This window comes from Mustela nivalis (assembly GCF_964662115.1).
Source record: "Mustela nivalis genome assembly, chromosome: 2".
Lineage (NCBI taxonomy): Eukaryota > Metazoa > Chordata > Mammalia > Carnivora > Mustelidae > Mustela > Mustela nivalis.
This window is the reverse complement of record NC_139021.1, coordinates 147427014-147454843: the sequence shown is the minus strand read 5'-3', so window position 1 is coordinate 147454843 and position 27830 is coordinate 147427014. Positions and strand designations below refer to the sequence as shown.

At 50.1% G+C, this 27830-nt stretch overlaps 1 protein-coding gene across 5 annotated transcripts in view; it reads left to right on the top strand.

Annotated features, from left to right (window-relative positions):
• The window catches only part of DRGX (dorsal root ganglia homeobox), a 32102-nt gene extending 5080 nt beyond the window's left edge, over positions 1 to 27022 (top strand). For 2 of the 5 annotated variants that reach the window (XM_082719580.1, XM_082719578.1), the window contains exons 3-6: positions 225 to 326; positions 3222 to 3400; positions 3488 to 3600; positions 24681 to 27022. In XM_082719580.1, coding sequence (XP_082575706.1) covers positions 225 to 326; positions 3222 to 3400; positions 3488 to 3600; positions 24681 to 24946 — 660 coding nt within the window. In that variant the 3' untranslated portion in view covers positions 24947 to 27022. Of the gene's footprint in view, positions 1 to 224; positions 327 to 3221; positions 3401 to 3484; positions 3601 to 24680 lie in introns of all 5 variants that reach the window. The other 3 variants (XM_082719579.1, XM_082719577.1, XM_082719581.1) reach the window with 2 other exon arrangements.
• Positions 27023 to 27830: the final 808 nt, after the last annotated feature.

The following is a 27830-nucleotide window of genomic DNA, read 5'->3' as shown; positions in this document are numbered from 1 at the left end:
TCTGGATATCGATGGCGTTAGCGAGTCTTAGCATCTGAGTCATCCGTGGTTATAATTTGTATTCCGGGGGATCTTCTCAAAGACCTCTCTTCTTCCTCTTCCTCCCCCATTTGATCTGTGAAGCTACTTCCTCAACTCCTGCTCATTGCAAATTTGAAATAGGCATCTGCTTCCTCTCACCTCACCGCAGCCTCTCACCAGTAAATATTTTTCCCTTTTACTAGCTGGAAGCTCTTGAGGCAGTCTTTGCCCAAACACACTATCCCGATGTCTTCACCAGAGAAGAGCTAGCCATGAAAATAAACCTCACAGAAGCCAGAGTGCAGGTAAACCTTCTTTTTAATTATTTAACTCTCTAATATTAAAACTGGCAAACTTTTTTTTTTTTGACATCATGACTGCAGAGTGCACATTTGGCCAAAGAAAGCAAATGAAGACTATCTGTCATTTTCATGATGCACTTTAATAACATCAACATAATGTGGAATATTAGATTAGGTTGATTAATCGGTCATTCATAATTAACTAGTGATAATGTTCTACACTAATTTGTCCGCGTCTCTAAGGTACTAAATTACATCAATGCACATCCATTTCCTTGCTTTGGAAAAAAAAAAAAAAAAAGAGCTGAGATGCTATTCTCAAAGCAGCTCTGACCGCTCTGGGGTAAGGCCGGTCAATTGCAGAGAACTGTGTTTTCAGATGGGAACAGGGTAGGATCTGCTTTCCAGAAATTGCATCATGTCCAACTTTTCCCCTGGACGCGGACTCTTTCAGTGAAGTGGATCCGAAGAACATGTGCAATTTAAAAATCTTTAAAGGGCAGCGGCGAGAGGGCTGCCTCCGAGCCGAGCATGGCCCGCGGTGACCGTCTCTAAGCAGGAGTTCTTTTTAGAAGCCACACGGTGATTACGTTTAAGTGCACAAACCCGTCGAGCCCAGCAGATGTGCCCGAGTGTGGGAGGAACAGATTCATAGCACCGCCTCTCCGGGAGAGCTATTCTTTGAGCACAATTATATATTCATTTTATTTATGGGGTTTCCTCCATGCTGTTTCTGTTGTTTTTTTATGTAGGGGCTTGGGGTTAAGACTATGCAAAGATCTAATTGTAGGAAATATAATAGTTTGCTTTCGGTTCCCCTGGGTCATGTTAGTATCTCTTAAAAACCAATGGCTGAAGAGAGATAATGGAATTCTGAGCAGTAAATTGGGGGTTGTAAACAAATTATTTCCCCTATAATCAGATTATGTGATCCTGATTATTAAATCTGAACATGAATCATTGGTCATATGCGGGCAAATTAAACTGATTATTATTTGGAAATGAAAATCTCCTTTGGCCAGGATGTTGTCTATCCCTTCTTTTTTTAATGCCAGCTTGCCAATAGCTGCCTAAAGACCGAACTGCAAATTGAGATAAATGACACAATTATTGAGCATTCAGAAGTGGAAGATCATAACTTCTCCCTGAAAGGTGCAAGGGTGAGATAGGGGTGGTAACAATTAAGTCTGGGAATTGTTGTTCAGGCTGTTGTTGGCTATTATGCAAACAGACAATGGCTGTGAAGCATTTGTTTAGTGAGCCTCCGTGTGGGGACGGGGCGGGCTTCGGTGGCGGGAAGGGAGATGTGTTTACATTTATACCCCTTGCTCATTCAAATATGATTAATGTTCTATAAAGCAGGGTCTTAATCGAAGCTGATGTTGTCAAACAATAACTAAATAGGGAAATAAACGACTCCATCATGCTCTTTCCTCAGAAGCAGGCGAACTGTCAGTGCAAAGTCATTAAAATATGATAATGAAAAATAGCTCAATTAAATGTTGTTATAGCTGTGACCTTCATTCAATTAAGACACAAGAAAGTGTCTGCATTTTGCTTTGCATTTAACTGCCCTAAATTTAGAATATAGATAAAATCATTATTCAATGGTTGCTGATATGTGCAATTAAAAGCCAACTAGATTAGAAAAGAAAGAAACCCAGTTAAAGGAGAATGAAAATTCGGAAGCGGGGTGGGCTGGCGGAGGGCTCAGCCCCGGGACCCAGGCTCTCTCCTGGGCCAATGTGAGGCAGGAGGAGGAGAGGCTACCCTGGGGGGAGTGGGAGGTAATCTAGCCCAGCCTTTTTTGAAAGCCAAGAATTATCTCCCAGGAGAGGAGGGATGGGGTTCTGCTGGGTAAAGAGCAGCAGGATTTCACTGACCTCTGGGAGCACCTTGGGCCCCGTTGTGCGGCTGTCATGAGGGTGTCCTTCTGCAGATGCCGTCCTGATTGCCAAGGCTTGAGCAAGTCCACACCAGGCTCTAAGAAGGCACTTAGGGCAGGTGAATCGTAAGCGTTTTCCTAACCAGAAGGTGGCAGGGATAAGGCTGCTTAATATTGACCGAGGGACTGATGGCTGTGTGTCAGGCGACAGTGCTCCCCATTTTTTGTGTGTCTCTGTGCTGACAGTGCTTGGGGGTGGCCATTGTTATTACTCCCAAGGAGTTTGGAATTGGTTCCTAGCCAGGCCACCGATCTTCAAATCGTGGGTCTGCCACTTACCACCTGAATGACCTTGGGCCGGTTAATTAACTTGTCTGTGCTTAGCAGTCTCATCTGTGAAGCGGGGATAGACCCACCTGCCTTCCAGGGTCGGGGTGGATTCTAAACCAGGCCAGGCTGACTCCAGAGGCGTCGTGCCTCGTGGGTGTGCTGGGCTGCCAGTCACAAGCTTCATGAGGTGTCAGAGACGATTTCATGGGTCTCAGGACAGACACATCCCGGCTAAGGCAAACCTTTGGGAATAGGGAATGAGTATTTCTGATGAGGAAACCCCAGGACAGTGTTTTACAAACTGCTGTGATGATGAGTCTGCCTCCCTCCGACCGTAGCAAATACGTTTCACATCAAATAAATGCACTTGGATATGTCAAAAATTTCCACACTTGTACCTTTGCTGTGGGTGATACATTTGGATACTTTCTATGATTTAACATTTATTTAAGAAAAATGCCTGTCATGCCTTCTACACTGATCTTCTGACCCATCTTTGGGTCTGAAGCTGCAGTCCAGAGGGCACTGTTTTGGGAGATCTTTCGAAGAGAGGAGGCTGGTCCCCCCACGCAGCTGCTGCAAGGTGAGCGGTGAGCACGGAGGCTGGGAATCCAGGCGTTTGGGTTTTTGCTCCTGTCTGATTTTCTGCCTCCCTGGGATGTGCATTTCCACGGGGGACTCAGGTTTGGTTCCAGAACCGAAGGGCCAAATGGAGGAAAACGGAGAGAGGGGCTTCCGACCAAGAGCCTGGAGCCAAGGAGCCCATGGCAGAGGTGACGCCACCGCCCGTGAGAAACATCAACTCCCCACCCCCGGGGGACCAGGCCCGGAGCAAGAAGGAGGCCCTGGAAGCGCAGCAGAGGTGAGGCGGTCGAGCCCCTGGGGAGGGTTCTGGAGACTTGGCGGCTACACAGGATTGGGAACTCAGTGTGATTTTTATCTCCAGCAGCCTGGGGAGAACTGTGGGTCCCACCGGACCTTTCTTCCCCTCTTGCTTGCCGGGGACCCTCCTGAACACGGCCACCTATGCCCAGGCTCTGTCCCACGTTGCCTCCCTGAAAGGTACGTTTTGCTTCTGCTGGCTGGTGGGGTAGAGCTGGGGTTTCTCGGGCGCGGCACTGTCCCTAAGGTATCGTGGAGATGGTCTGGCAGTCCTGGTTTCTCAGTTCCACCAATCCTTGTATCTTGGGCAGTGCTGCTCCTTGTTCCCTTCTGTCAGTTGCAGCCAGGCGCGTGAACAGTCTCAGTTCCCCCACACGCTGTCCTGTTTGACTTCTGCATGGCCTAAGATTGTAGGCGTCACCGCACCAGCCAAGTGGTTGTGCCACGAGGGACCACTCTGCCTTCACAGGTGGCTTCTTCTCACACAGGTGAAGCCTTGTGGGAGAGGCCTTGATGGGCCGTTGTCCCAGCTTACAAGGGCTCTCTCCAACTGTGCAGCGTGCCCACCTGCCTCCCTGGGGACTCCTGATGTCAGAGGTCTGAAGGGCTAGGATTGGTGATTTTTCAGAGTTTGTGCTCTTCTTAATCGCTGTTGTTGTCTGAAGGATGCAAACCATTAGGGTTGTTTGGTCAGGCCCAGAAAGAGGAACTCCCTGGGGACTTCTGGGGCATTCCCCACTGGATGAATGTGCCCATCCACTGTTTCTGCATTCCTGGCCTTGAACTCACTCCTTCTGGGATGAGGCCAGGCAGCTGTGCTGGCCAGGAGCGGGGCTGGCGTCCACATGGGGTCTGGGGCATTGAGGGGCAGTGCTGTGCTTATGAGGGCCTGTCTGTCACACGGGGTCTGGGAGGGGAGACACAGGTGTAGGCTGTAGGCTTTTGCCTGATAATAGGCAGTGGGAGAGGCCCCTCCTAGAGGGTCCCCTGCTTGTTCTGCGTTAGGATCTGGGGTCTCCTTCCTTTGAGGGGTCTCCCTCCAGCTGGTAAGTCAGACACACACACACACAGTGGCAATCCACAGCACAAATGTGGTTTCTGGAGGCCGAAGGAGGGCATGAAGTAGCTTCCCTGGGGAGCCTCCAGAAGGGAGAGAAGGGCATTTTAGGCCTAGAGAACAGCACATGCAAGGTTCCAGGAGAGGGCAGGAGAACCAGGTTTGTCTGGAGATTGGCTGGTATGGAGGGGTGTCCCTGGGAGAGTGCCCAGAGATAAGGTAGAGATGCTCAGCAGGGCCCAAGGCTCTGGAAGCTGTGCTCCTGGGGTTGGATTTTCCCAAGGTGGGTCCTTGAGGCCCAGAACACTTCTGAGCCGTCCAGGTAGCTGGGCAAGTGCCCTCGCTTAGACAGCTGGTATGAGTGGGTGAGGCTCACTCCTGTCCATCTCTGGGCTCAGGGCCTTCCTCATGCTTCCTTCAGCTCCAGGCCCGGGTGCTCCAGGGGCCAAGTACAGCCGCGCCCCACCCCTGCCAAGAGTGGCCTTGGAACACATTCACAGGACACAGTAGGCTGATCGGGAACAACAGAGGTGGAGTCCCAACTGGAAGAGGCTTCTGGAAGGAGATTACCACTGGGACTTGGGTATCATTTAAGGAACCAGTCTGGGCAGAGGAGCAATTCCGTGTCTCAATCCTCTGCTGTGGTGGGGGCCAGCTCGGTTCCTGAGAGCAACCATCTCTTTTAGAAATGTTCTTGCTTGCCCCACTCCAGCCTCATGGGTTGTACGTGACTCCCGTGTCTCTGCCGTGGCCGCCTGTGGCCGGGCTCTCTGGCCAGCCAAGCTGGGCCCCGGGAGGAGGCCTGCAGTGGCTTGAGGAAGGGTGAGGGGGCAGCTGACTGAGCAGGGAGGGCACAGCGCCTGCAGCTGGGAGGCCCAGGGCGGTGGCGAGAGCGAGACGGAGCAGAGTCTTGTGTCTTCTGAGTTATGACCCAGGATGGAGGCAAGGGCTGGTGGCAGGGGCCGGTCAACGTCAATGTGTCACCCCTCTTTTCGTCTGTCCCTGATGTGTACTCCCCTCTAGCGCTTGCCTAGACTTTTCCCGCTGGACTGTGACCCCTGGGCCTGTCCTGTGTCTGCCTCATTAGAAACTGGCTTTCCTTCGATGCTGCCCTTGCTGAGGGGGCCGAGGGGGTGGAGCTTGGGATGAGCGAGGGCTCGTGGCTGTGACAGAAATCGCAGTGTGTCCTTGCACGTTGTGGTGGCACTAGCTCGGGCAGCCTGTGTATGCCATGGGAAGTCTACCTGACTGCGGTCACATTCTGGGGCGGGTGGCAAGCTCAGATGTCGGGCAGACAGCGAGTGAGGTGACTGGGTGTTGGCCCTGTCTTCACGTCACCATATACTAATGAGCTATTGCTCCCTTCTCTTGAGGTACAGAGCCCTATTGGGATTTTTGAGAAAGACATGGGGAAAGGACCCATTTCTCCACTGTCAGAGACAGTGGGGCTGGGCACAGGTGGGGCTGGGGGAGGATTCGATCACTCAGGGGTCAGCGGCTGCTCAGGCCGGCTGATGGTGGCCAAGCGGGTGTGCGGATGCAGCATTGCCAGCACTGCTGAAAGTTCTGGAGAAGCTGGGAAGCTGGCTTTTCATTTGAGATAGTCCCATCTTTTAAATGTGGTCTCTCAGTCTTTAGGCCACACCGGCACACAGTTGGTCAGAGCAGTCCATGGTCTGCCATTCTGCTCTGGGAAAACAGCTGGTTTTGGTGGGGGCATCTATACCTTCCGAAGGGGCCTAACCCCATATGGTGGCCCTTCTGGGAGCTGGGTGTTCTGAGTTGGAAGTCTCGGAGTCAGAATGCCCGGCTCCAGTCCAGGTGGGCTCAGCTTTCCCTGGGAGTGTGCTCGGGGCTCGGGACCTGCATCATAAGTGTCTGCCCACGAGTCAGTTTCTAGATACTGTGGGGCTCAACATCTGACTGTTCTGTGGAACCTTTGTTAAGTGGTTTAGGGATGGGGCAGGGTTTTTTGTTTTTTGTTTTTTAAAGATTCTATTTATTTATTTCACAGACAGAGATTGGCAGAAAGGCAGGCAGAGAGAGAGGAGGAAGCAGGCTCCCTGCTGAGCAGAGAGCCCGATGTGGGGCTCAATCCCAGGATCCTGAGATCATGACCTGAGCCAAAGGCAGAGGCTTTAACCTGCTGAGCCACCCAGGCACCCCGGGATGGGACAGCTTTTTGTCTTTTGCAACCCACCTTTTCTTCCCAGACTCCCCCAGGCTGCAGAAATTAAGTCCACAGGCCTCAGAGGGGAGCGGCCCCATTTCCTATAACCTGGCTCAGTGCAGGGACTTCTGGGCCGTGACCTCACCTCCCTTAACTTTATGAATCCCCACAGGTGACTGGGTAAGTGATGCTGGTGGAGCTGGTAGCCTGAGCCTGGCTTCCCAGGGGGGCGCTGGCCAACCTGGGGATGGGCCTCACGTAAGTGGGAGGACCTTCGTGTCTGTTGGTGCTCGAAATCACCTATCTGGGCTTCTAGGCCCATCCCTCTGGTCACAAATGAGAAACTGAAGCTCAGAGGAGAAGTCAGTTGCTCAGGCATGACTTATTCAGCTAGGTTTCTCCTTCAGGGTCTGGGCTGCCCTCCACAGGATCCTTAGGTGCCCTTTTCTCCAGACATCATGTAGTCATGCATTCCTCTGCTTGTTCTTGGTAGGGCCTTGGACCCCTACTCTCCTTTTTCTCCCACAAGAGAGGACAGCTATGAGTCTGCTGGGTGTGAGTCCTGGTGAGGGGTCTAGACTCATCCAAGACGATCAGAGACCAGGACCACTGTGAGCTGAACACCACCGTCTCTTCTAGCCCGGAGATCCCAGCCCACTTCTCCAGGGCCATGGCAATGGGTAAATAATCCAGAAGAAAGAAATCAAACTGTCAGCTCCCAGACTTAAACCAGTGCTCGTGTCTCCTTCCCTAGGCTCTGTGGTCCTAGTGGGGTCGTATGGCCCTGGGCTGAAGACCAGGCCCCGACCTGGGTAGGCCACGGAGGTTCTGGCCCATCCCTAGACAGCACCAGGTTGCCCCTTCCCCAGACCAGGGCCCGAGGACCTAAGCCCAAGCTGCGTGTGCCATAGCCAACATCTGGCAAGAGCGAGAAGAGCAGGCGGGGCTCCCAGTGCTCCAGGGCAGGCTCGGTTCTCCCACGGGGCATATTGAGCACCTCAGCCACTGCTCCTAGGGCTAACAAGCTGAGAAGGCCAAGGACTCTGAGCTGGGGTCCTTGTCTTTTGGTTCCAGGCATTGTTGTGACAGATGCGGAGTCCTTGCCTGGACTTGTTAAGCACCTTGTTAAGCACTGCTCCAGGGGTGTTTGTGGGAGAGCTTGGGGGTTGCTAAGGTACAGTTTGCTCAGTTCCTCTCAGTAGTGGCCCTTGAGGGCTCTTTGTCCTTGAACGAAGCTTTATGGCTATTCCCTTGCCTGGAAATTCTTTGACTTGGGATGTGCTCTGAGAACAGGAGTGCTCTTGGATACTGGCTGTCAGCTCCTGGAGCAGGCTGCACTAGGGGAAGGAAAAGGGCATGCAGGGACGTCAGTTGTGCAGGGAATGAGCTCCCAGGGCCCCTGCAGTGCTGGGCTCCAGGAACGCAGAGCTGTGTGGTAACACCCAGCCCGGTCCCCAGCGGGAGTGGGGAGGACTGGCTGGGCCCTGGAAGCTCTGTGGCTTTGGCCCAGAACATGCCAGTGGTTGTAGACTGCTTCTTTGTCTGTGGATTATGGGGGGAAGTGGCCCAGAAAAGAGGAGGGGGAGCTGGTCTCTCAGCCACTTTGCTGAGCTTTGGCCACAGACTGAGAAGTCAGTAGCAGAACACTCTGAAATATGGTTTTCTTAGAAAATTAGAAGGACTAGCTGTCATTCCTTGGAGACGCCTGTTGAAAGCAGGGGTCTGGGTTTTGGAAGCACCTAGAGAGCCAGGGAAACCAAGATGAGATTGAAAATTACCCCGGTATGTGGACAATCCACATGGCTCAGAAACAGCCATGGCACTGAAACTCGACTTGGTGCTTCTGCCTCAGGCCTGGGAGAGAGCAGAGACCTTGCAGAGCTTTGCCCTCTGCCACAGTCATCCTGTGTTGAGGGTGGGGTGGGCTCTTCTGCCAGTCTGGTCCAGGGCTGGGGCCCTGGGGGTGCTCATTCAGCAGGCTCAGTGTTTGGAGCGCGTGAGGTGCTGTGCGCACAGAGGGCTGTGTCTGGAGAGGTCAGCAGGGCTGCTCAGGCACTAGGAAGCCAGGGGAGTGGGAGGTGGGGACGGCCCCCTTGAAGGGCGGGAGGTCACGGCCTCTCTGGGGTGGCGGATCAAGCAGAGCGTCCGTAGGTGGATGAGTGGCCGACTAGCCTCCAGGTTGCCGGGCAGGGTCCCGAACAGGCAGGGGACTGTGCCCACAGGGAGCAGGGCAGCTGGCTACCTCAGGCCCGGAAACTGCCTAATGGGGACAGAAATGGGGGCAGTGCCTTGAAAACCAGGCACTTGTGGGGGTTTCCTCCTTTAATTATCCTTTATTTATCAAGCAGCTGACCAGCACAGTGGCCTCAAGCAAGGACTCTGGGGTGGCCTGCCTGGTATGAACCCTCATCCTTCTGTTCCCAGGCTGTGTAAGTCTTGAGTACAGCACTGGGGGTCTCTCTCTCGGATCTTGATCGAAACAAGACTGAAGTCAGAGAACTGGTTGAGGGGCACAGGAGCTAGAACATCTGAGGCTCTTGGAACCGTGTGTGGCATGTGAGAGGGGCTCAGTAAATACCGTCGTCATGAACCAGACCCCTTCGTCGTCATGAACCAGACCCCTTCGTTCCCTTTTCCAAGGCCCTGGGTCCCACTTACCTTTAAAGGAGCCCATGACACGTCCGCATCTTCCAAAGGTCTCCCATCTCCCTGACCTTTACGGAAGTTGTTACTTATCTTTTTCTTGTACCCTCCTTCTTTCCAGATTTGGCCATGATGAGGGGGTTCCTTCTTGTCCCTGGTAGGATTTCCCTGGGCAGGACACCTATTCCTTCCCTGGGGCTTCCCGGGGCACTGATGCATTTTGTACTTCGGGATGGTCAGAGAGGACCCCTCGTGGCCAAGCATGCCATTTGTTCGTGTGTTTCCTTATTGAGTATTCCATGGACACTCTCGAATAAAAAGGCGGCAGCACCTTCCCTACCCCATGCAGGGAGGGTTTGCATCACAGTAATGGGCGTCCAGAGAAAAAGCCTTTGCAACGCAAAGAATTTTCCTGCCCCGTCTTAATGGCCAGGCTTGTGTTCACAATTCATTAATGCAGAGGAGGTTATTAATGGCTGAGGGAGGCGCTTGGGTTTGTTCTGGGGAAGTGCTGGCCCCACGAGGAGCGTGATGGGGGAAGGCGAGCCACAGTCCACGGAGGCCCCCTCTCCCTGGTGCACTTAGCCGGGCTCCCTCTAACCTGTGATCGGGAGAGCGGGTGTGCGGTGTGGAAGCTAATTACAGCCGCCAGCAGAGAGCTTTCATAACTCAGGCTGTGCTCACGCTTGGGGCTCACAGTCACTCTCCTGCACTGGGCGGGGGGCATCCCGCCCAACTTTTCTGAAGCTGGAGGGGGCGGGTGGGAAGGTGAGGAAGCCCGAGGGCAAGGCGGGCCGTTGGTCCTTAGAGTCAGACCTGAGGGGTGGGCATAGCAGCCGAGCAAGGAGATGAAGTCTGACGTCTTCTTACCCGGCCATCCCATCCCCTCCTGGGAAGCTGAGGTGGCCCCAGCCGTCCCATGCTGGAGGGGCTGGAGGCAGACAGCCGGCTCCCACCTCCCAAGTGGAGCTCCTGCGTTCAGGCCTCGCAGGCTGGGAGATTCGGGAGCTGTTATGTGCCAGGGATTGCTCCGTGTTGGCACGAGGCGGGCACTCAGAAGCTGCTAGCACTTGGAGTAGCAGTTCTGGTCCCGCATCGTGTGTACGAGGAACAGGGGAAGGCAAGGGGCAGGGTGTCCCCTGTGGGGGACAGGGTCTGGCCATATCCTTCCAGAGAGCAAGGCACCTTCATTAGTCAAGAATGTGCCTTCCCTGCCTCACACCGGCCTTGGCCTTGGGCTCAAGCCAAGACAAAGTGTCTGGATTCTGGGACTGCAGGGGCTTTATGGCCCAATATACATCTGTCCACCAAGGCTAAACTCCGGGCTGGAGGCTGTCTTTTCCCTCTCCAGCATCTCCCCACTATTCCTCCTTAATCTCTTTTTCCTTTGGGTTGTGGCAATGCAAAAACATTAAAATTTGTTTTATTATGAAATATAATATTCATGAGAAAAATTCATAAAACATGCAGCTAGAGTTTAGTGACCTATTTCAAGCACCTAGGTAAGGACCCTCCGGGACTTTGCCTGCACCCCAGAAGCTCTCCAATCCTGGACCCCTTTTCCTCCCCCAAACGAGAGCACTATGCTGACTTTTGCTAACCACCTAAGCAGGCATCCTGAAACATTACTATTTAGGCTGGACTTTTCTGAACTTCCCGTATAAATGAAATCATAGAGAACAGATTCTTCGTGTCTCCTTCTTTGGCTCCACGTAATGTTTGGGAGATTTATTCTTGTAATTAGGCTTAGTGGTAGATTCTTTATGATACGTGTATGAGGAGGCCATCTGCAGATAAAGACAGCTGGTCTCTTCCTTTCAAATCCTTATGCCTTTATTCCTTTCTCTTGTCTGTGCCAGCCAGAACCCCTAGCACAGCACTGAATAGAAGTGGTGACAGTGGGCATCCTTGCCTTATTCCACTTCTTTTGTAACAGCTTTATTGCGGTACAATTCACACACCGTCCCATTCATCCGCTGAAGTGTGCGGCTTAATGAATCTTAGTATATTCAGGGAGTGGTGCAGCCGTCGCTAAGATCAACCTCTGAACATTTCCATCACCCTGCACCTGTTAGCAGTTACTTTCCCCTGCTCCCAATGTCCCCAGCCTCGGGACACCATGGATCTCTCTGTCTCTATCGGTTGTGAACATTTTTGCAATTGCTACTGTGGACTTTTTGTAGGAATGGAATCATACCATATGTGGTCTTCGTGACCGACCCTGGCCTATTCTTGATCTCAGGGTTTCACAGTCACGTTTGTTGTCTTTGCGTTTTGAGTTTATCTTTGTGTTGTTTTGGTTTAGATACCTTTTATCAAGGAAGGATAGTTTCTTCTCTCCTCGGTTTCCTATGAGTTGTATTTTAATTATTATTTAAAAAATCATGCATGTGAATGAACGTTGAATTTCATTGAATACTTTTTCTGCTGCTGTTGAGGGGATCACGTGATTTTTTTTCTTTCTCAAATGTATTAAGACAGTAAGTTACACTGATTGATTTTTTTAGTGTTAATCCAACTGTGCCTTCCTGGAATAAGCCCACATTAGACGTGACATGTCGTCCTTCTTAGATAGAGCTGGATTCCCTTTGCTGGTTCTTTGCTCAGGGGTTTTGTATCTATGATCTTGGGGAGACTGGCTTGGGATCTTCTTAGAATTTCCATTCCAGATGTCAGTGTGATTTTTCTTTGCCCCTAAACCAAGTATAATGAAAGCAGCAGTAGGGCCGCCTGGTTATTTTACTCTCTGTCCTGATTCCGAGGACTGGCTGGACTCAGCCAGGTGGTTTTGCTCCTGCTTTGGTCGCGGCTCTCTCATGAGTCCGTGCTCACATGGCTGCTGGGGTTGGCACCTGCAACATGGGGTCACCCTTCCCTGTCTGGAGCCTTGGCGGGGATGCTGGGAGGCTGGGCACTCTTTTTCTCTCTCTGGCTGGTGAGCTTGGAGTGGGGTTGAATGGTGGTTGATTCCCAAGCATGGAAAAGCAGAAGGTGCCAGACCTTGTTGAGGCTTACACCCACAACAGGCACAGTGTTGTTTCTGATGCATTCTATTGATTTAAACTGGTCACAGGGCCAACCCAGGCTTGAGTGGAGGGGCTTGCACACAGGTGTGAATGCTAGCAGGTCACTTCCTTGAAGGTCCTCTTTGGAGACTGAGTGACACAGAGATCAAGGATACTGTGATTTGAATCGGGGTGTTTGTTTTTGAGCCTACCTTGCTTCCAATCCCGACTATAAGCACTTTAAGGGTGATGGCCCCATCTGACTCACTTCTAAGTCCTTCCAAGCCACTCACCCTGGCCCCAAATATAGAGTGTGGTGCAGAGTAAATGGTAGAGAGGTTTGGCTAAAGAAGGAAAGCAGGTGAGGCTGCTCTAGGTGTGGGAGACTGACCTCACCAGCCTGCAGTGCTGGCCATCTGTTGGACCCCAGAAAAAACTGGGCCCTCCAGTTCTTCATTCAGCACCCACTGAGTACCCCCTCTTTGTTAGACTCTAAAGCAGAGGCCAAACCTCTGGTGATTAATTAGACACATCCTGATTTCAAGGGAGTGACAGGCCAAGTGTGGGCTTGGAGAGACAGTCAACAAAGAATTTCATCTCATGTGACACAGTCATATGCTCTCATAGAGACCAATAAGGGCTGGGAAGGTATGGGGGCAGCCATGACAGGAGAGGACATTTTTCCCTGTAGGAATGAGGAAGCCTTTCCAGAAGCAATGTTTCAGTTGGGTTTGAAGGAAGCATAGGAGTTGCTTAGTGGGTGAAAGAACCCCAGGCAAGAGAACAGCATGAGCAAAGGCACTGAGGTAAGTAGGCCTAGTATAAAGGGCAAAGCATGAGGTTGGATGGGGCCACATTCCCAGGAGAGGATGGCATGGCTTCAAGGTGAGCCCAAGTTCTAGAGTCAGACTGGCCATGGTGCAGAACCTCTCAGAATTGTTCCTCAATGAGAGAGCTTCTCAGCCTCCAAGGCATAGTTAATGAGTTCACAGGTGTGTGAAGCTCCAAGAAAGCAGCACAGCCTTCCAGGGCCCTTGTCTTGTTTGTAAGGATATAGGTATTTGGGGGAGTAGAGAACCCAAGGGGCAGAAGGTCGCCACTTTTTATGGAGAAAGTGGTTGGTTCAGCCCCAGTCCTCTCCGTGCCTAGTTTATGTCAGGAAGACCGGGGTCGAGAACCCCAGCACTAAGATTTGTAAGGAATCTTCTTAAAGAGTATGTTACTTTCCTGGGTATAGTGGGGAAACTGAGGCCCAGAGAGGGGAAGGGACTATCCAAGGTCACGTAATATATCTGTCAGAAGTAAGACAAGTCAGGGACCCAGGTGTCCCATCGTCCAGCTCCGCACACTCTGTATCGATTCTGTTCCTTTTACAGGCACCTGCTGTCATTCTCTGGCTTTAAAAGCTGCAACTCACTTTCCAGAAGCCATTTCCTATGGGTGCTGATGGGTTTGCCCTTCCTGCTAATCAATGGGGCCCTGGAGTGCAGGGAGCTGAGCAGAAGGTTTCTGGCTTGTGCCCAGAGGCAGCGGGAGAAGCAGCCTGCCCGTGTTGAGCTCTGGCTGCCACTCGGAGGAGGGAGGGCTCATTGGCATCGGGCTGCCCAGAACGCGTGTCCCTCTGCTCCTTGGGCTGTGCCAGGCTTCTTGGATCTCCGTGTTGTCATTTTTTGTTTGCCCCTTCAAAGACATCCAAATGGAAAGGGGACCCTGGTGCTGGGTCCTGAGACCGTCCCAGCACAAGGAATGTTTGGCTGCTGTGCCTCCCGTCAAGGAGCATTTGCTGAACAGATGAACAGATGTCAAGAGAGTGGGTATACAAGTGCTAGGTGGAGTTCAGGCAGGGGTGGGACTGGGCGCCAGTTCTAGCCGAATAACCTGCAAAATTAACCTGGGGATTTTGACATGAATCAGATTGAGCAGCTTTGCCATGAACACTGTTTCTCTCCACAAGGTACTAAGGAAGTTTAGAACCTACGGGATGGTAACTCTGGGACCTAAGGTATGCCAGCTTAGTCAGGAAGGAGAGACTCCTCCTCCTTTTCTGCCTTTTCCAACTCTTCAGTCTTTATTTTGTACCCAAATTGTACATTTCAGTTCTGGCCTCAGGAGTATAGTTGTGAGTGTGGGGGAAGGGCGCTTACGGCAAGTTTGGGAGGTGAGCTGGGTACAAAACTCAACACAATAATAATAATAAAAATAATAAAATACACACAACTCATGGTGAAAGGCAATATAAACCATAAAATGGAGATGGGACAAAGCACGTCAGGCCTTCTGAGGTAGAAGATATGGGGGTATGAATTTGACATTGTGCACTTCATTATTGGTGAGCATGCATAGCTACAACATCTAAAAATCTGTGTTTAAATGTGGTAGGCATCTACCAACACTGCACTCATGCCCAGGGGCTGTTATTACAAATCACAAAATATATTTACCATCTATCTATCTATCAAAAGACATCAACTATGGTATTGTATTAAAGGAGTCATAAATCCACACACTCAGTTCCTTGTTCAGTTCTGTTACTCTTAACCTGAACTTTCAGCAAGAAATCAGTGTGCGAGAGCTTTACTTGTAACCAACATTGTAGTTCACGTGCCTTTATGAGGAAAATGTGCTATCGACAGAGACGAGACAGAACTAACTTAATTTTTCCTGTCAGTCTCTATAGTAGATCAATTAAACTGCCAAGGAGATCAAATATTTCAGACTGTATTTATTACATTAAGTATTTATGTTCAGGCCAAGCCTTTAAAGCATGATGTCATGTAGGAATGTAGGCCGATTAGATCAATTCAGCAGAATTTGCTGTAACTTAATGGAAATCTAATTGTGTGTTTTAATTTAGTGTCCAGGAGTAGTGTGTTCTCCGAAAAAAATCATTTTCAGGCTGTGTTTTAGGGTCAGATGCTCTCACACAGACGCTGGCCATGGCACATGTTGGTAGGGCCAGAGGGGAGAGGTTGTGGTCTTTTAGGGGGTTCGTCTGTTGGCGGGTTGGTTGTACCCCATGCTTGGGGTGCTTAGGGACTTTCTAACCTTGGACCATACAGAACAGGAGACTGACTAAGTGCTCCTGGTGGGTTTTCCAAGGCACTTTGTCCACCCCAGGTTCACTGGTCAGTGTAGACTCAGGCCATTAATAGTTATGGAGCTGCACCTGGGTGCCGAGGCCATGGCCCTTATTCCTTGACAATTTCAGTGGGACTCCATCCTAAAGGAGAGCATCCATTCTCATCATCTGAATGGAAGAAGGCCGGAAATCACAAGGCACAGAAGGACACACCATTTTCATGACTTTAATACCTGGCCAGGCCAGAAAGAGTGGAAAATACGATAAAACACAAAGAAACATATAAAATCCCTCATACCCTTAGTACCCAGAATCAACTGCTATGAATATTTGGTATTGGTACATTTGTTGTCTTCCCATCTATAAATATATATCTCTAATGAATTCATATATTTTATAACTTATTTAGAAATTAAAAATTTTAAACCAAAAAGTTTAAACTTATCAGTATTTTCTGCTTACAAATTTTCACATGTATGATCCTACATGGATACGACATATAGTTGTACATGGATATGTACACATGTACACACAATGTGTATATATGTATGTATTATGTACACATGGATATGTACAATAACACATACATATGTATACCAAAATGGAATCCTATTGACTTAGTTGTTTCTTAACCTACTTTTTAAACTTAATATTTTATTATTATATGTCATTACGATTAATTTTTTCATGGTGCTAAGTATCTTCCTATAATATAATTTTATCATAGCTTTAGCATGTTCTCTGTGGGTGACTCCAACTTACTCAACTCCCTATTGTTGGGCTAGGAGGTTGGTCACCATCACCGTATGCCACACTGGACTGACTTACATTGTAGCTAATTTAATTTTTAGCCCATTCATGATTTATACCTTTTTGAAAGATTTGTAAAAAGGGGGGGACCTAGAGCCCCAACTCTGGAAATCCGGTAGTTAAAAAAAGGACACTTTTAAAGTTCATTTTCCTCCTCAGGATTCTGTTGGCAGAATAAATTATTTTGGTTTTTGGTCTGATGGGAAAGGCTCCGCTGAGGACACAGGACATCTGAGGACACAGTGCGGTGGTCAGTTGGGCATCTTTCAGGCCTGGGAGCAGAGCTGGTGGGATGGTCCCCCCACACTCCCCAGCTGTGGCAGAGCTCACGGCTCATCCTGGGTGTCCCGGGGGAACACTCACAAGGTCAGGTCCTCAGCGGGTGACTAAAACAGATCAGTAATTGGAATAAGTTGTCAATTGTGACTTAGAATTACCCTTCAGTTTGTATGCGGTGAGGGAAATAGTAATTGTTAGAGGCCTTAGTACTCGGTGTGCTATGGAATGTCTCCCAAAGGTGGGTGTATCACCTCCCCTCACAGATGAGGAACCTGAAGAGTGGACGGATGGCGAGAAACCCCATGACAGGTGAACAGAGGGGCTGGGGGCCAAACTTCAAATCCCCCTTTCTTCTGCCTCAGATACAGGCTGCATCCGGCTTTCAGGTCCCAGAGAAGGCCTGTTGTGGTTCTCGTTTTATGGAAACTTGATAATGGATGAGTCGATTTTGGGGTAGACATTTTCTTGAGGGTCTTGGTTACCTCCCTGACATAATAAAGGGGGGCGCATTGTCCTTCTTGTGGTTGGCTCAGTGTCTCCCCATCATTCACAGTCACAGGAAGCTGTCAAAACATTTTCAGATGTTATGTCTCTGTGGCGGTTCTTGCTGTGTGGGTCAGAGCTGTCAGGCCATGCTGAGGTGTCCCCCTTGGCTTGCTTGCCCCGGTACTGGCTGGCTCCAGGTTACTGTGCATTTTGAGTTTTTTGGCTGTCATGAGTTTGTGAGCCTTTTCTCAATATTACCAGTGTGTCTGCCATTAGCAGGCACATTTCTCTCTAGTTTGTGGTAGTCTTTTAAACCAAACCGTTTATGTCAGAAGTGCACTTGAAGGGATCATTAAATACTCTAGTGAGGGCCTTGAGTATGGCTTTTCAGGGACAAAGTGCATGCGCTTTGGGGTCTGGGTTTTTACTTGGTAACTGTTGGTTCATCTGCCATCCTGCCGTCCTGAGCATGCCAGAGGACGAATCTCCATTTTGTTGCTTCTGGTTTTCAGTCAAGGTCCGGGTCGCTGAAGTTATTTGGGCACGAGGCATTTGGGAAAATCTGGTGATGCCATTGGTACTGCGGACTCAGGAGGAAATCAAGAGTTAGTTTTATGAAAATCCTATTTGTGGAAATCGTTTTTTTCTTTGTTAAAAAAAGGGTGATAGGAGCTAAGGGAGATGCTGGTGGTTGGACAATTTAAGTTCTATCACCATGAACTGAAATTCTGAAAACATGTTAAAGTTGGAAGGACTCAACTTTATAATTCACCTTCCATTCTAAAACCACTTCTTTTTTGTTGAAAGGGATTCAAAGCCTTTTCTTGTCCAATAGCCCATATTGTGCATGAAGATTCTCTAACGTCCTGTCGGGGGCTTCAGGGTCTGATGATCAGGAACTTAGTGAGCCCTCTGCATATGTACAGCATGTGATGGTAAAGAAAGAAAAACTTCATTTTTCTCATACTTTTGGCCATTTTTTCTCTTTCACCCCTGTCACTAAGAGAGAGATAGTCAGAGACAGTTACTTCATGTCCATTGTGCCCTGAGGTCAGCTCAGCTAAGTAGCCCCATTTCTTCCATTTTTTACTTCTCCCTCCTCTCTTTTTTCCTTCCCTTCTCCCTCCCCTCCCTCTAGTCTGATGGTCTGACCATGACAGAGAAGAGAAAGAATTTATCTTCCGTTCCCCCACAGTTTCTGCCTCTGTGAAGGCAAACCATCTGGTGTCACATTGAGCTTACTGAGAAGTCATGTTGACCACATGCTCCACTGAGCCCCACCCCCTCGTACAGTTGGACCCTTGGGCACAGATCATAGACTTTACACCTTTCCCTGATAAAACCTGGCACATTAGATTTGTCTCTTTGTTTGATTTTGATCTTGTTCTGTTGTACATATTGCCTCTCTGTCTTGCCCATATCTACATTCTGGACTGGCACATCTTCCAAGTTGTCTTCCAAGTAAGGATAGGGCAAAGAGAGTGATTTCCAGTGGTTCCTCTGCCTCTGTTGGCATTCCTTGATGTGGCTGTTTGGATGGGTGGGAGTTTACCTATAAACATCGACCCCTTTCAGGAACCCTCCTACACTGTTGGTGGGAATGCAAGCTGGTGCAGCCACTCTGGAAAACAGCATGGAGGTTCCTCAGAATGTTGAAAATAGAACTGCCCTATGACCCAGCAATTGCACTATTGGGTATTTACCCTAAAGATACAAATGTAGTGATCCAAAGGGGCACATGCACCCGAATGTTTATAGCAGCAATGTCCACAATAGCCAAACTATGGAAAGAACCTAGATGTCCATCCACAGATGAATGGATCAAGAAGATGTGGTATATATACACAATGGAATACTATGCAGCCATCAAAAGAAATGAAATCTTGCCATTTGCGACAACATGGATGGAACTAGAGCGTATCATGCTTAGCGAAATAAGTCAAGCAGAGAAAGACAACTATCATATGATCTCCCTGATATGAGGAAGTGGTGATGCAACATGGAGGCTTAAGTGGGTAGGAGAAGAATAAATGAAACAAGATGGGATTGGGAGGGAGACAAACCATAAGTGACTCTTAATCTCACAAACAAACTGAGGGTTGCTGGGGGGAGGGGGTTTGGGAGAAGGGGGTGGGATTATGGACATTGGGGAGGGTATGTGCTTTGGTGAGTGCTGTGAAGTGTGTAAACCTGGTGATTCACAGACCTGTACCCCTGGGGATAAAAATATATGTTTATAAAAAATAAAAATTAAAAAAAAAAAAAAAAAAAAACAGGTTAGCAGCAATGCCCACAATAGACAAACTGTAAAAGGAGCTAAGATGCCCTTCAACAGAAGAGTGAATAAAGAAGTGGTCCATATATACATTAGAACAGTACTCAGTTATCAGAAGGGACAAATACCCACCACTTGCATTGACATGGATGGAACTGGAGGGGGGTATGCTAAGTGAAATAAGTCAATCAGAGAAAGACAATTATCATATGGTTTCACTCATGTGTGGAATGTAAGGAATACCATGGAGGACATTAGGAGAAGGAAGGGAAAAATGAAGGGAGTGGGAATCAGAAAGGGAGATGAACCATGAGAGACTGTGGACTCCAAGAAACAAACTGAGGATTTTAGAGGGGAGGTGGGTGAGGGGATGGGTTAGCCCGGTTGGGTGTTAAGGAGGGCATGTACTACATGGAGCACTGATTGTTGTTATATACAAACAATAACAATAAATCATGGAACACTACATCAAAAACTGATATACTGTATGGTAACTAATATAACAATAAAATTTTTAAAAATTAAAAAAAAAAAAAAAAAACATCGACCCCTTTCAAAGGACACTTTCACTATAGTTCAGACTTGGGGTGTAGATGAGGAAGGAGGATGACATCTGCCAAAGAATTTTGTTGGCCTGAATGCCTGTCTCAGGGTCTGCCACCCTGCTGTGGAAATGCCCACCCCACAGGCATGAAGTGGAGTCTGGGGCAGAAACCCAGCTTAAGGAGGTTGTATAATCCATGAATTGCTTCCTTAGCCAAAGACACGTCTGGCGAGGTGGATTGAGGGCATTAGCCCATGGATGTGAGGTGATATGTGGCTGGTGTGGGAGTGTTTGGCCCGAGGGACTTTGGAGGTCCTCATTTACTGGAGGAGCCATAAAGAAGTTCGAGAGCCATGGGCAGTCCTCGTGATCCTGATGACCTTGACCCGAACTCTCTTGTGGCTCTTATAGTTTTATTTATAACAATGTATTTTACTTTATTTTATCTTTAATTGTGATAAAATATGTGGAAGATAAAATTTATCATTTTAACTCTTTCTAAGTGGTAATTCAAAAGTATTCAATACATTCCTTTTGTTGGGCAACGATCACGACCGTCCATCTCCAGAACTTTTTCATCTTCCAAAATTGGAACTCTGCCCACTGAACAAGGACTTCTTGTTTTCTCTTTTCCTCAACCCCTGACAACCACCATTCTGTTTTCTGTCTCTATGAATACACCTACTCTGGGCATCTCATGAAAAGAGACTCATGCAGGATTTCTCTTCTTGTGACCGGCTTATTCACTTAGCATAACATCCTTGAGGTCCATCTATGTTACAGATGTGTCAGAGTTTCCTTCCTTTTTAAGACTCAACATTTCTCCTTTGTATGCATAGCGCTGAGAGCTAACCACAGAGCGTCCCAGAGTCATTGGGTTCCTGGTCCTCAGTTTCCCCATCCATCTGGCGTGGGGGGTGAACTAGATCACGGGCACAGACTCTGCCCCTTCCCATAGCCTTGGTTCTATGAGTTAATGTATTTCTCTTATGGCTGAGGCTGCATTTCGAGGACCAAGAGTGTAGTTATCGGTGGCTTTCTTGGGAGCCCACTGTGTGACCTTGGAGGCTGTGGATCCCAAGGAGAGAGGCTCTGTTTTGTCCCAGTGGCCCTTCTTCGTTCCGTAGGTGGCATGTTCCTCACCGAGTCACAGACTGTTTAACTCCCTGCTTGATGCTTACATTGGAGCAAAGCCTCGCTGGAGGCAAGAAGCAGCCTGACCCTCTTGGGCTGCTCTGATGCAGGGCAGATCCTGAGGACTGTGGTCCCTCCCAGGTTGCTGACCGTCCACAGCTCCAGGCAAGCTCCCCTCAGACTTTCAGTACAGACCTGGCTCAGGCTCCCCAGCCTCCTCCTGGGCCCTCCTCAAATATGCCTCTTCCTAACATTCATTTACAATTGAAAGTAGTGTTTCTGATTTTTAAAGAACTTCACTTTTCTTGTAGAAAAATGAGAAGGATTCTGAACAGACACAGAGAGGAGAATGCCCAGTATTCCCATCGTTCTTTGTGTATGGTCCCCTCACACATGAGCTCCCTTTGGGAAGGAGACCTGAGGGGACCCCTGTCCTTGCATGGGTCCTGGGGCTCATGGCACAGACACTGTCCCCCAAAAGGCTGCCCCTCCCCTGCTGAGCCATCACTGGTGTTATCTGTGCGTGGCTGTGCTGAGTGAGGGCTGTTGGGAAAATGGACTCGGGACTTGACCCAGTGTGACTTTCTGTTTGTTTCCTGCTGCTGGAAATAATGCGAGGCTAGAAGCCCACCAGGGGTGTGGGGGCTGTGACCGGGGACCTGGGATCTTTGTAAAGTTGGCCTTTGTGATTTGTCCTATGCTCGTCCTAGGGTCTGCTACTGGCTGTATTGATTCCCAGTCAGAACTGAGGTAGGAGGCCACAGCTCTGTTTCCACCTCCTGTTATTGTGCCAGAGAACTGAAACACCGCCAGAAGGTTCTGGTCCCACCTCTCAGTAAACTGTACAAACTCAGGCCTGAAGTCTCAGTGTCCTTACCTGGAGAGTGGGGATGAGTAATGCACACCCCTCAGGGTGGCCGGGATGGAGACAGGGGGCCACCGTGGGGGCTGGTAAAGGTGAGCGTCCTTCTGTCTCTAAGCAGGCTTGGAAAAGAAGAGAGAGATGCCCCAGTGTGTTTGAGGGGAGAGGAAAGGGTCTGGCCCTGGCATGGGGAAGCCTGTCCCCATGAAAGGAGGCGGGAACATCCACGTGGATGTTGCCGAGGCTGCCTCATGAGCACTGATCCTACAAACGGGCACTAGGGCTGATGGCCCTCCCCGACTTTTTCCTTCGCTGGGTGTTTTCCAAGGGCCTGGCCTGTTTCAGGTACTACGCTAGGTGTTGGGGACAGAGTGCTGAATGAGACAGGAAGATACTTAACCTGTTGGGCGTCTGCAGTCTCTTGAGGGGGAGAGACAGACAACAAACAAGTCAAGAAACCATCAACGATCCCCCTACCATTTGTGGCCAATGCTGTGGGATTTGAGCAGCCTGGAATGTGACCGGGAGCTCTAAAGAGAGAGAGAGAGGTGTGAGGAGACTATTCCAAGGCACAGGGTGGGGCTCTTCACTCACAGGCTGAGCCCAGGGAAGCGTCCAAGCGGGAGCGGAATGAACGCTCTTCTCAGACAGAGGGATGCAGTGGTTGAGGAGGAGGCCCCCTGCCTGGTGAGGTCCCACTTGGCCACTTACTATTGACCCTCAGTCTCCTCATCTGAAAAAGGGGAGAACTCTGGGTAATACAGCTTTCTGTGGGCTCTGCTGTGATGCTCAGGGAGCATGTGAAGGAAGTCCTTGCCAGCGCATGGGAAGGAGGAGAACACAATGCCGACCCAGTCATGCAAGGGCTTGGAGGCCACTGGGAGGAATTTGGATTCATTTGACAAATAGGAATTTTGGTTCCCCGGTACAACTGATCTCTGGGTCTGCTTCTTCCAAAGCCGGTGAGCACTTTCAGAAAGAGGTGAGGGACAGGATTTGTGGTGCCCTCCCTTGTCAGAAGGTTGCCCACCCACGTGCAGCCAGTGGGCATGGTGGACCCAGGTCTCAGGCCTTAGGGGTAGGCACTAACCCCCAACTGCCCTTGGCAGGATCATGGTGGTCCATCTCTGGTTCCCCTGGGGGACTCTGGCTTTGGAGCTGGCCTGGGGTGACCGGGTGGGGAGGGGCATGGAGAAGTGGGGATGGGCCTGTCCGGCAGGGATCACACAAGGTGGCCCACCACTTGTCCTGTGTTGGGAGCTCAGAAAATCTCTCAAAGTATGTCATGCTGCCAACTGAGTCTGGGGGCAAAGTTTGTGTGACTCCTGCCCCCACACCTGCTCAGAAAATCTCTCAAAGTATGTCATGCTGCCAACCAGGTCTGGGGGCAAAGTCTGTGTGACTCCTGCCCCCACACCTGCCTGGGGTCGGCAGGTGGAACACACAGGTGTCCCTCAAGGAACAGGGGTGGTGCCAGCCCTGCTGAGCTCTGCTCATGTCTCCCCTCAGAACTCAGATGGGGCAGCAAGACCACGAGGTTCCAGACTCTCCCCATCCTTCTCCTCCACAGGCATGCCCCCTCCCCACACACAACATTCTCTGTTTGCCCCCATCTTAGGAATGGCCCCTCTGTTCATTTGGATGTGGAGTTGAGCCAAGCCACTTTCCCCGAGGACTGCTTTACCCCCCAGCCTTCCCACCCTGTCCCCGATGCAGAGAAGCCTGCAGCACTCTCTACTCTGACCTGCTGAGGTTTCCTTGCCCTGAATCCTGCAGTCTGGTCTTGATGACCTTGACCTGCCTGCTTCTGCCCTCAACTGTGGTCTCTGGCTTCGGTCAGTCTAAACACCCTGTTATTCCCCGAACTGGTGACTTCCAGTTCTACGTCCGTGCCTTTGCACTGCTCTTCTCCTTGGCTGCGTGCTCTTTCCCGTGGCTATTTGCCCTCAGGTCTCTGCCAAGCACCATCCGTGTTTTCCATAGCATGTGTCACCACCTGCCTTTGTATCAGGGACTCAGGGTTCCGGTGTGACTCTCCACTAGACCTGCACTGGTGAGGTGGGGTCCTGCTGCATTGTTCTTGGTGGTGGTCACTAGGGTCTAGAAGAGTGCTGGGTGCTCACGGAGAGTCGTTGAATAAATACATGGTTGAGGATGACCCATCAAGAGGGAGGACCCTCAAACTGAGCCTGGCAGAGGGGTGAGCTCAGTGTGTGTCTGGGTTGGTTTATACCCTCTGGCCAGCTGGTCGGGGGCCACGCCATTGCTCCCAAGCCCCCCGTTCCATGCATCGGACCTATGCTAAGTGCTTTCCAAACTGATTCCTTTAGAGGTTCTTAAAACTCAGTTCACAGTGCCCTGAGGGTCTCCGTTAATTTTTCATGACTCTCTTGGGCCCTTGGAAATACCTAACAGTTTTGTTCATTAAATGATTAGGTCTAAGCAGCTCAGTGAGTATTAATGTCCTGGCAACTTAGGAGCCGCTTGAAAAATGGTGGGGCTCCCTTTTGTCTTCAAAGGTTAAAAACGTCCCTACAGTGCCCCCGTGAGTTCTCATGGGTGCTTCGGCACCTAGTTTGGGGAGTGTGGGATTTCTTCACTGGCTCCCATCGCTATGGGAGGTAGGTATCTTCCCATTTTGCAGAAAGTTAAGCCAAGACATTGGCCTAAGGCCGCCCAGTTGGTCTGTGAGGAAGCAGAACTGGTCAGGTCTTCCCAGCGCTCTGATGATTCCTTGGGTTATCAACCAGATTTCTTGCACTGGGCCCATCTCTGGGGTCCTGAGCACCTGTCATGTCACCTCTCCCTTTAGGATCCTGAACCAAAACAGAATCGGTTGGCCCCCTCACCCCCAATCATGTCCCAGGAGACAGAATGTAGGCACTGATGCCAGCCTGTTGTTTTTCCTCCTTTCAGGGGGCCCGCTGTGCTCTTGCTGTGTCCCAGACCCTATGGGGCTGTCTTTCCTTCCCACCTACGGCTGCCAGAGCAACCGCACGGCCAGCGTGGCCGCCTTGCGCATGAAGGCCCGCGAGCACTCCGAGGCCGTCCTGCAGTCGGCCAATCTCCTGCCCTCTGCCAGCAGCAGCCCCAGCCCCGCGGCCAAGCCGGCGCCCCCGGATGGCAGCCAGGACAAGAACCCTCCCTCCAAGGAACACAGTGAGGGGGACAAGAGTGTATGAGGGTCCCGAGTGTCCAGGCCCGAGGCGCCCTCCCCCCACCCCCTGCTTCTTCCAGCCTCAGCCCCTGTGGAAAACTCTCCAAAAAGCAAAGGAAGTTGCGGCCCAGGGCCTCCTCATGGACTCAGGAAGGGACGTGAGACCCACAGCTCCCTTGGCATCTGGAGAGTGCCTCTGGAGTCCTACTGGCGGGGCTGTGTTGTCCTGGCTTCCGGTGACAAGTCCAGATGGAACTCGTGGGCACCGGAGACCACTCTGTGGTGAGACCCCTGGGGTTTCCATCTGGGCCCAGAAGTGTTGGAAGGAAGTAGAGTTGCTCACCCCCTCAATTTTCTGTCCCTTTCCTGGGCCGCCTTTGAAGGTCTTAACCAACCCAAAGAACTGTGGCGTGGGTCATCCTTGAGAGACGCTCCAGGCTGAGTCTTGTGCTCTAAAGTGGGACTGTGCCCCTTCCATGAAGAACGAGGAGATTGGTGTAATCCCAATGAACTCTTATGGCCCTCCACCGAGATTAGCAGCAATGCCCCCCCCTTTCTCTTGTTGAAGGATATTAGTTGTAGTCTGAGTTAGTTTATAGAAGGTGAGAAGACAGAGGGTGCAGAGGGGTAGGCACAGCCTGTCTTGGGGGGCGCCCGACTGGGCACTTCCAGCCAGGGAGGCTGGGCCAATCAGACAGGCCACGAGCTCTGTGAACTGGGGCCACCATCGTGATGAGCAGGCACCGAGCCAGTGTGGGCTCCCACAACGAAGTCCCCCGGCTGGCCCCACCTCTCTGGACCAGACCTCTAGGTTGGTGGACAGTTAACCAGTGGAAAGCAGTCCTCTGATCTAGAGAACGCCAAGGGTCCTTGGAGCAGGAGAAAGCTCCCACGAACATCTCCGACATCTGTACACATCTGGATGAACGACCTTTCCTCAGGTCCCTGGCACATGGAGGGGCTTCCCCAGTGGTGTTATTTATTGATTTATTTTTTTTACAGAAGGAAAAAGAAAAAAAGGTAGGAAACAGGAGAATGGTGTATGTGGAGAAATGGAGCACGGGGAACAGGGCTTCCTTGTGGTGCGAAGAGAATTCATTCCAAAGGGCCACATTTCGTAGAGATTTCAGTTTCGATCTCCTGGGTGTGTTTTCTCTCATGTGGATCGTAAACTCGAAGAGATCCAAGGGAAAATGTGCAATAGCGTGAGCTCTGCCACTCCCTGTCAGGGGGTTTGGTACCTGAAAGGTTGCGGTCTTGAACGGCTTACTGATGGCGTTTCCATGCAAACGGTTATTGGTTTTATGACAATTATTTTCCTCTCAGTTATTATAATCAACATGTTCCACCTTCGGATCGCCCTGCTCCCCTTGTCACCCCCCCCCCACCTAGAAGCCCCCTCACTGGTACTCCCTGAGTGTAGTGTGCCTCGTTTCTGATGACCGCAAAGCATTTGATAAAATACACTGTCTCTTTAAAAAGAAAAAAAAAAAGTCAGATCTTTCTTCCTGCTGTATTTTGCTTGTTGAGTACCAAGATGAAACGATTTGCCAAAAAGCGGCAGAGTTGCTTCCGTTTCCCTGTAATTACGAATGTTGGGTTGAACGCTGTAAGCTCGAGCCCTTATGTACACTAACTCTTCAATCTAATTGTTTGATTAAACTCGTATTTCCTCCAGAAAGGTACATAAATAAGTGAACTGTTGAGCAAATTAAGAATACTTAACAGCATTGCATCTGAGAAGTAGTTACGCTGATTAAATTTTGTGTCCTTGAGGACTTTCAGGAAATTACTTTTGATCGTCAATAACACAATTAAGTAAACTACACACACATTAGCATGAATAATTGATAAGAAATTATGTATTACCACGAAGCACTGATTTAATAATTCATGAGGCGACACTCTAGTGACTGTGCAAAACTGGATAACATCGAAAAGTCTGCCTGATGTTACTGAAAGAAAGGAGAGAAATCAGCACCAGACCTCTGCAGACACACCGAGTACTTAGTTTTGTTGTACAAAGGCAAAAAGTAACCATGCATGATGTAGTTTCTGTTTGTTGAAATACCTGAATAAATCTAGAAGAGTTAAAAAGAAAGTCAGAAAGAGCCCAGGGTCTCTCTCTTTGTTCCTCCTGGCCCTCGGACTGCAGGCCGGAGTGGAGAAAGTGTCTCTGCTTTGGCCTGCACGCAACTGGAGATCTTTCGGAAGCTTCCAGGCGGAGGGCTCTGTGGCCTTGGCTCAGGAACCTTTGAGCAGATGCCAGGACAAGACCTGGGCTCTGTGTAGGCCGGAGCCTCCCCCTGAGTGCCAGTGCCTGGGGGACTCTGTCCTACTATCCTGGGACAAACGGACCGATGGATGAACACGGCCTCGCTGGATCCCCTTCCAGACTGTCCTGGGTGAAGTCTCCCTTCTGGCAGTGAGAACGGCCGTCGATGGAGCCCCTGCAGGCCGTCCCATCTGCAGAAGTTCATAACATGACTACAATAAGGCCGTTGGGCTTCAGGCTGGGAAGGAGGCACGGGTCCCGGGGATTGATTGATTATTATTATTCATTTATTAGTTGCAGCCCTTTGAAGAGCTTTCCTTAATGCACTTCGGGTTATGGGAAAGGAATTGAAGTCACGACAGGGTCAGCAGCCCTCCTCGTTGGGAATGATGAACTGCTGGGGTGCGGATCAGCCATGGGGGTGGCAGGGAGCTGGAGGGGGGCAGCCCCGGGATAGGACAGGATGCTCAGAGGCTCCCTTCTCTGTCCTCCCGTTGCGCTTTATTTAGGAATACCCAGTGCTTGGCCTCTCGATTGCATTGATCTTCCTTATTAATAAATAATCCCCATTTATTAAATTCTGCCACCATCTCATTGCCTGGGACCTTTTCAGAGGTTCATTCATTTAATCCCA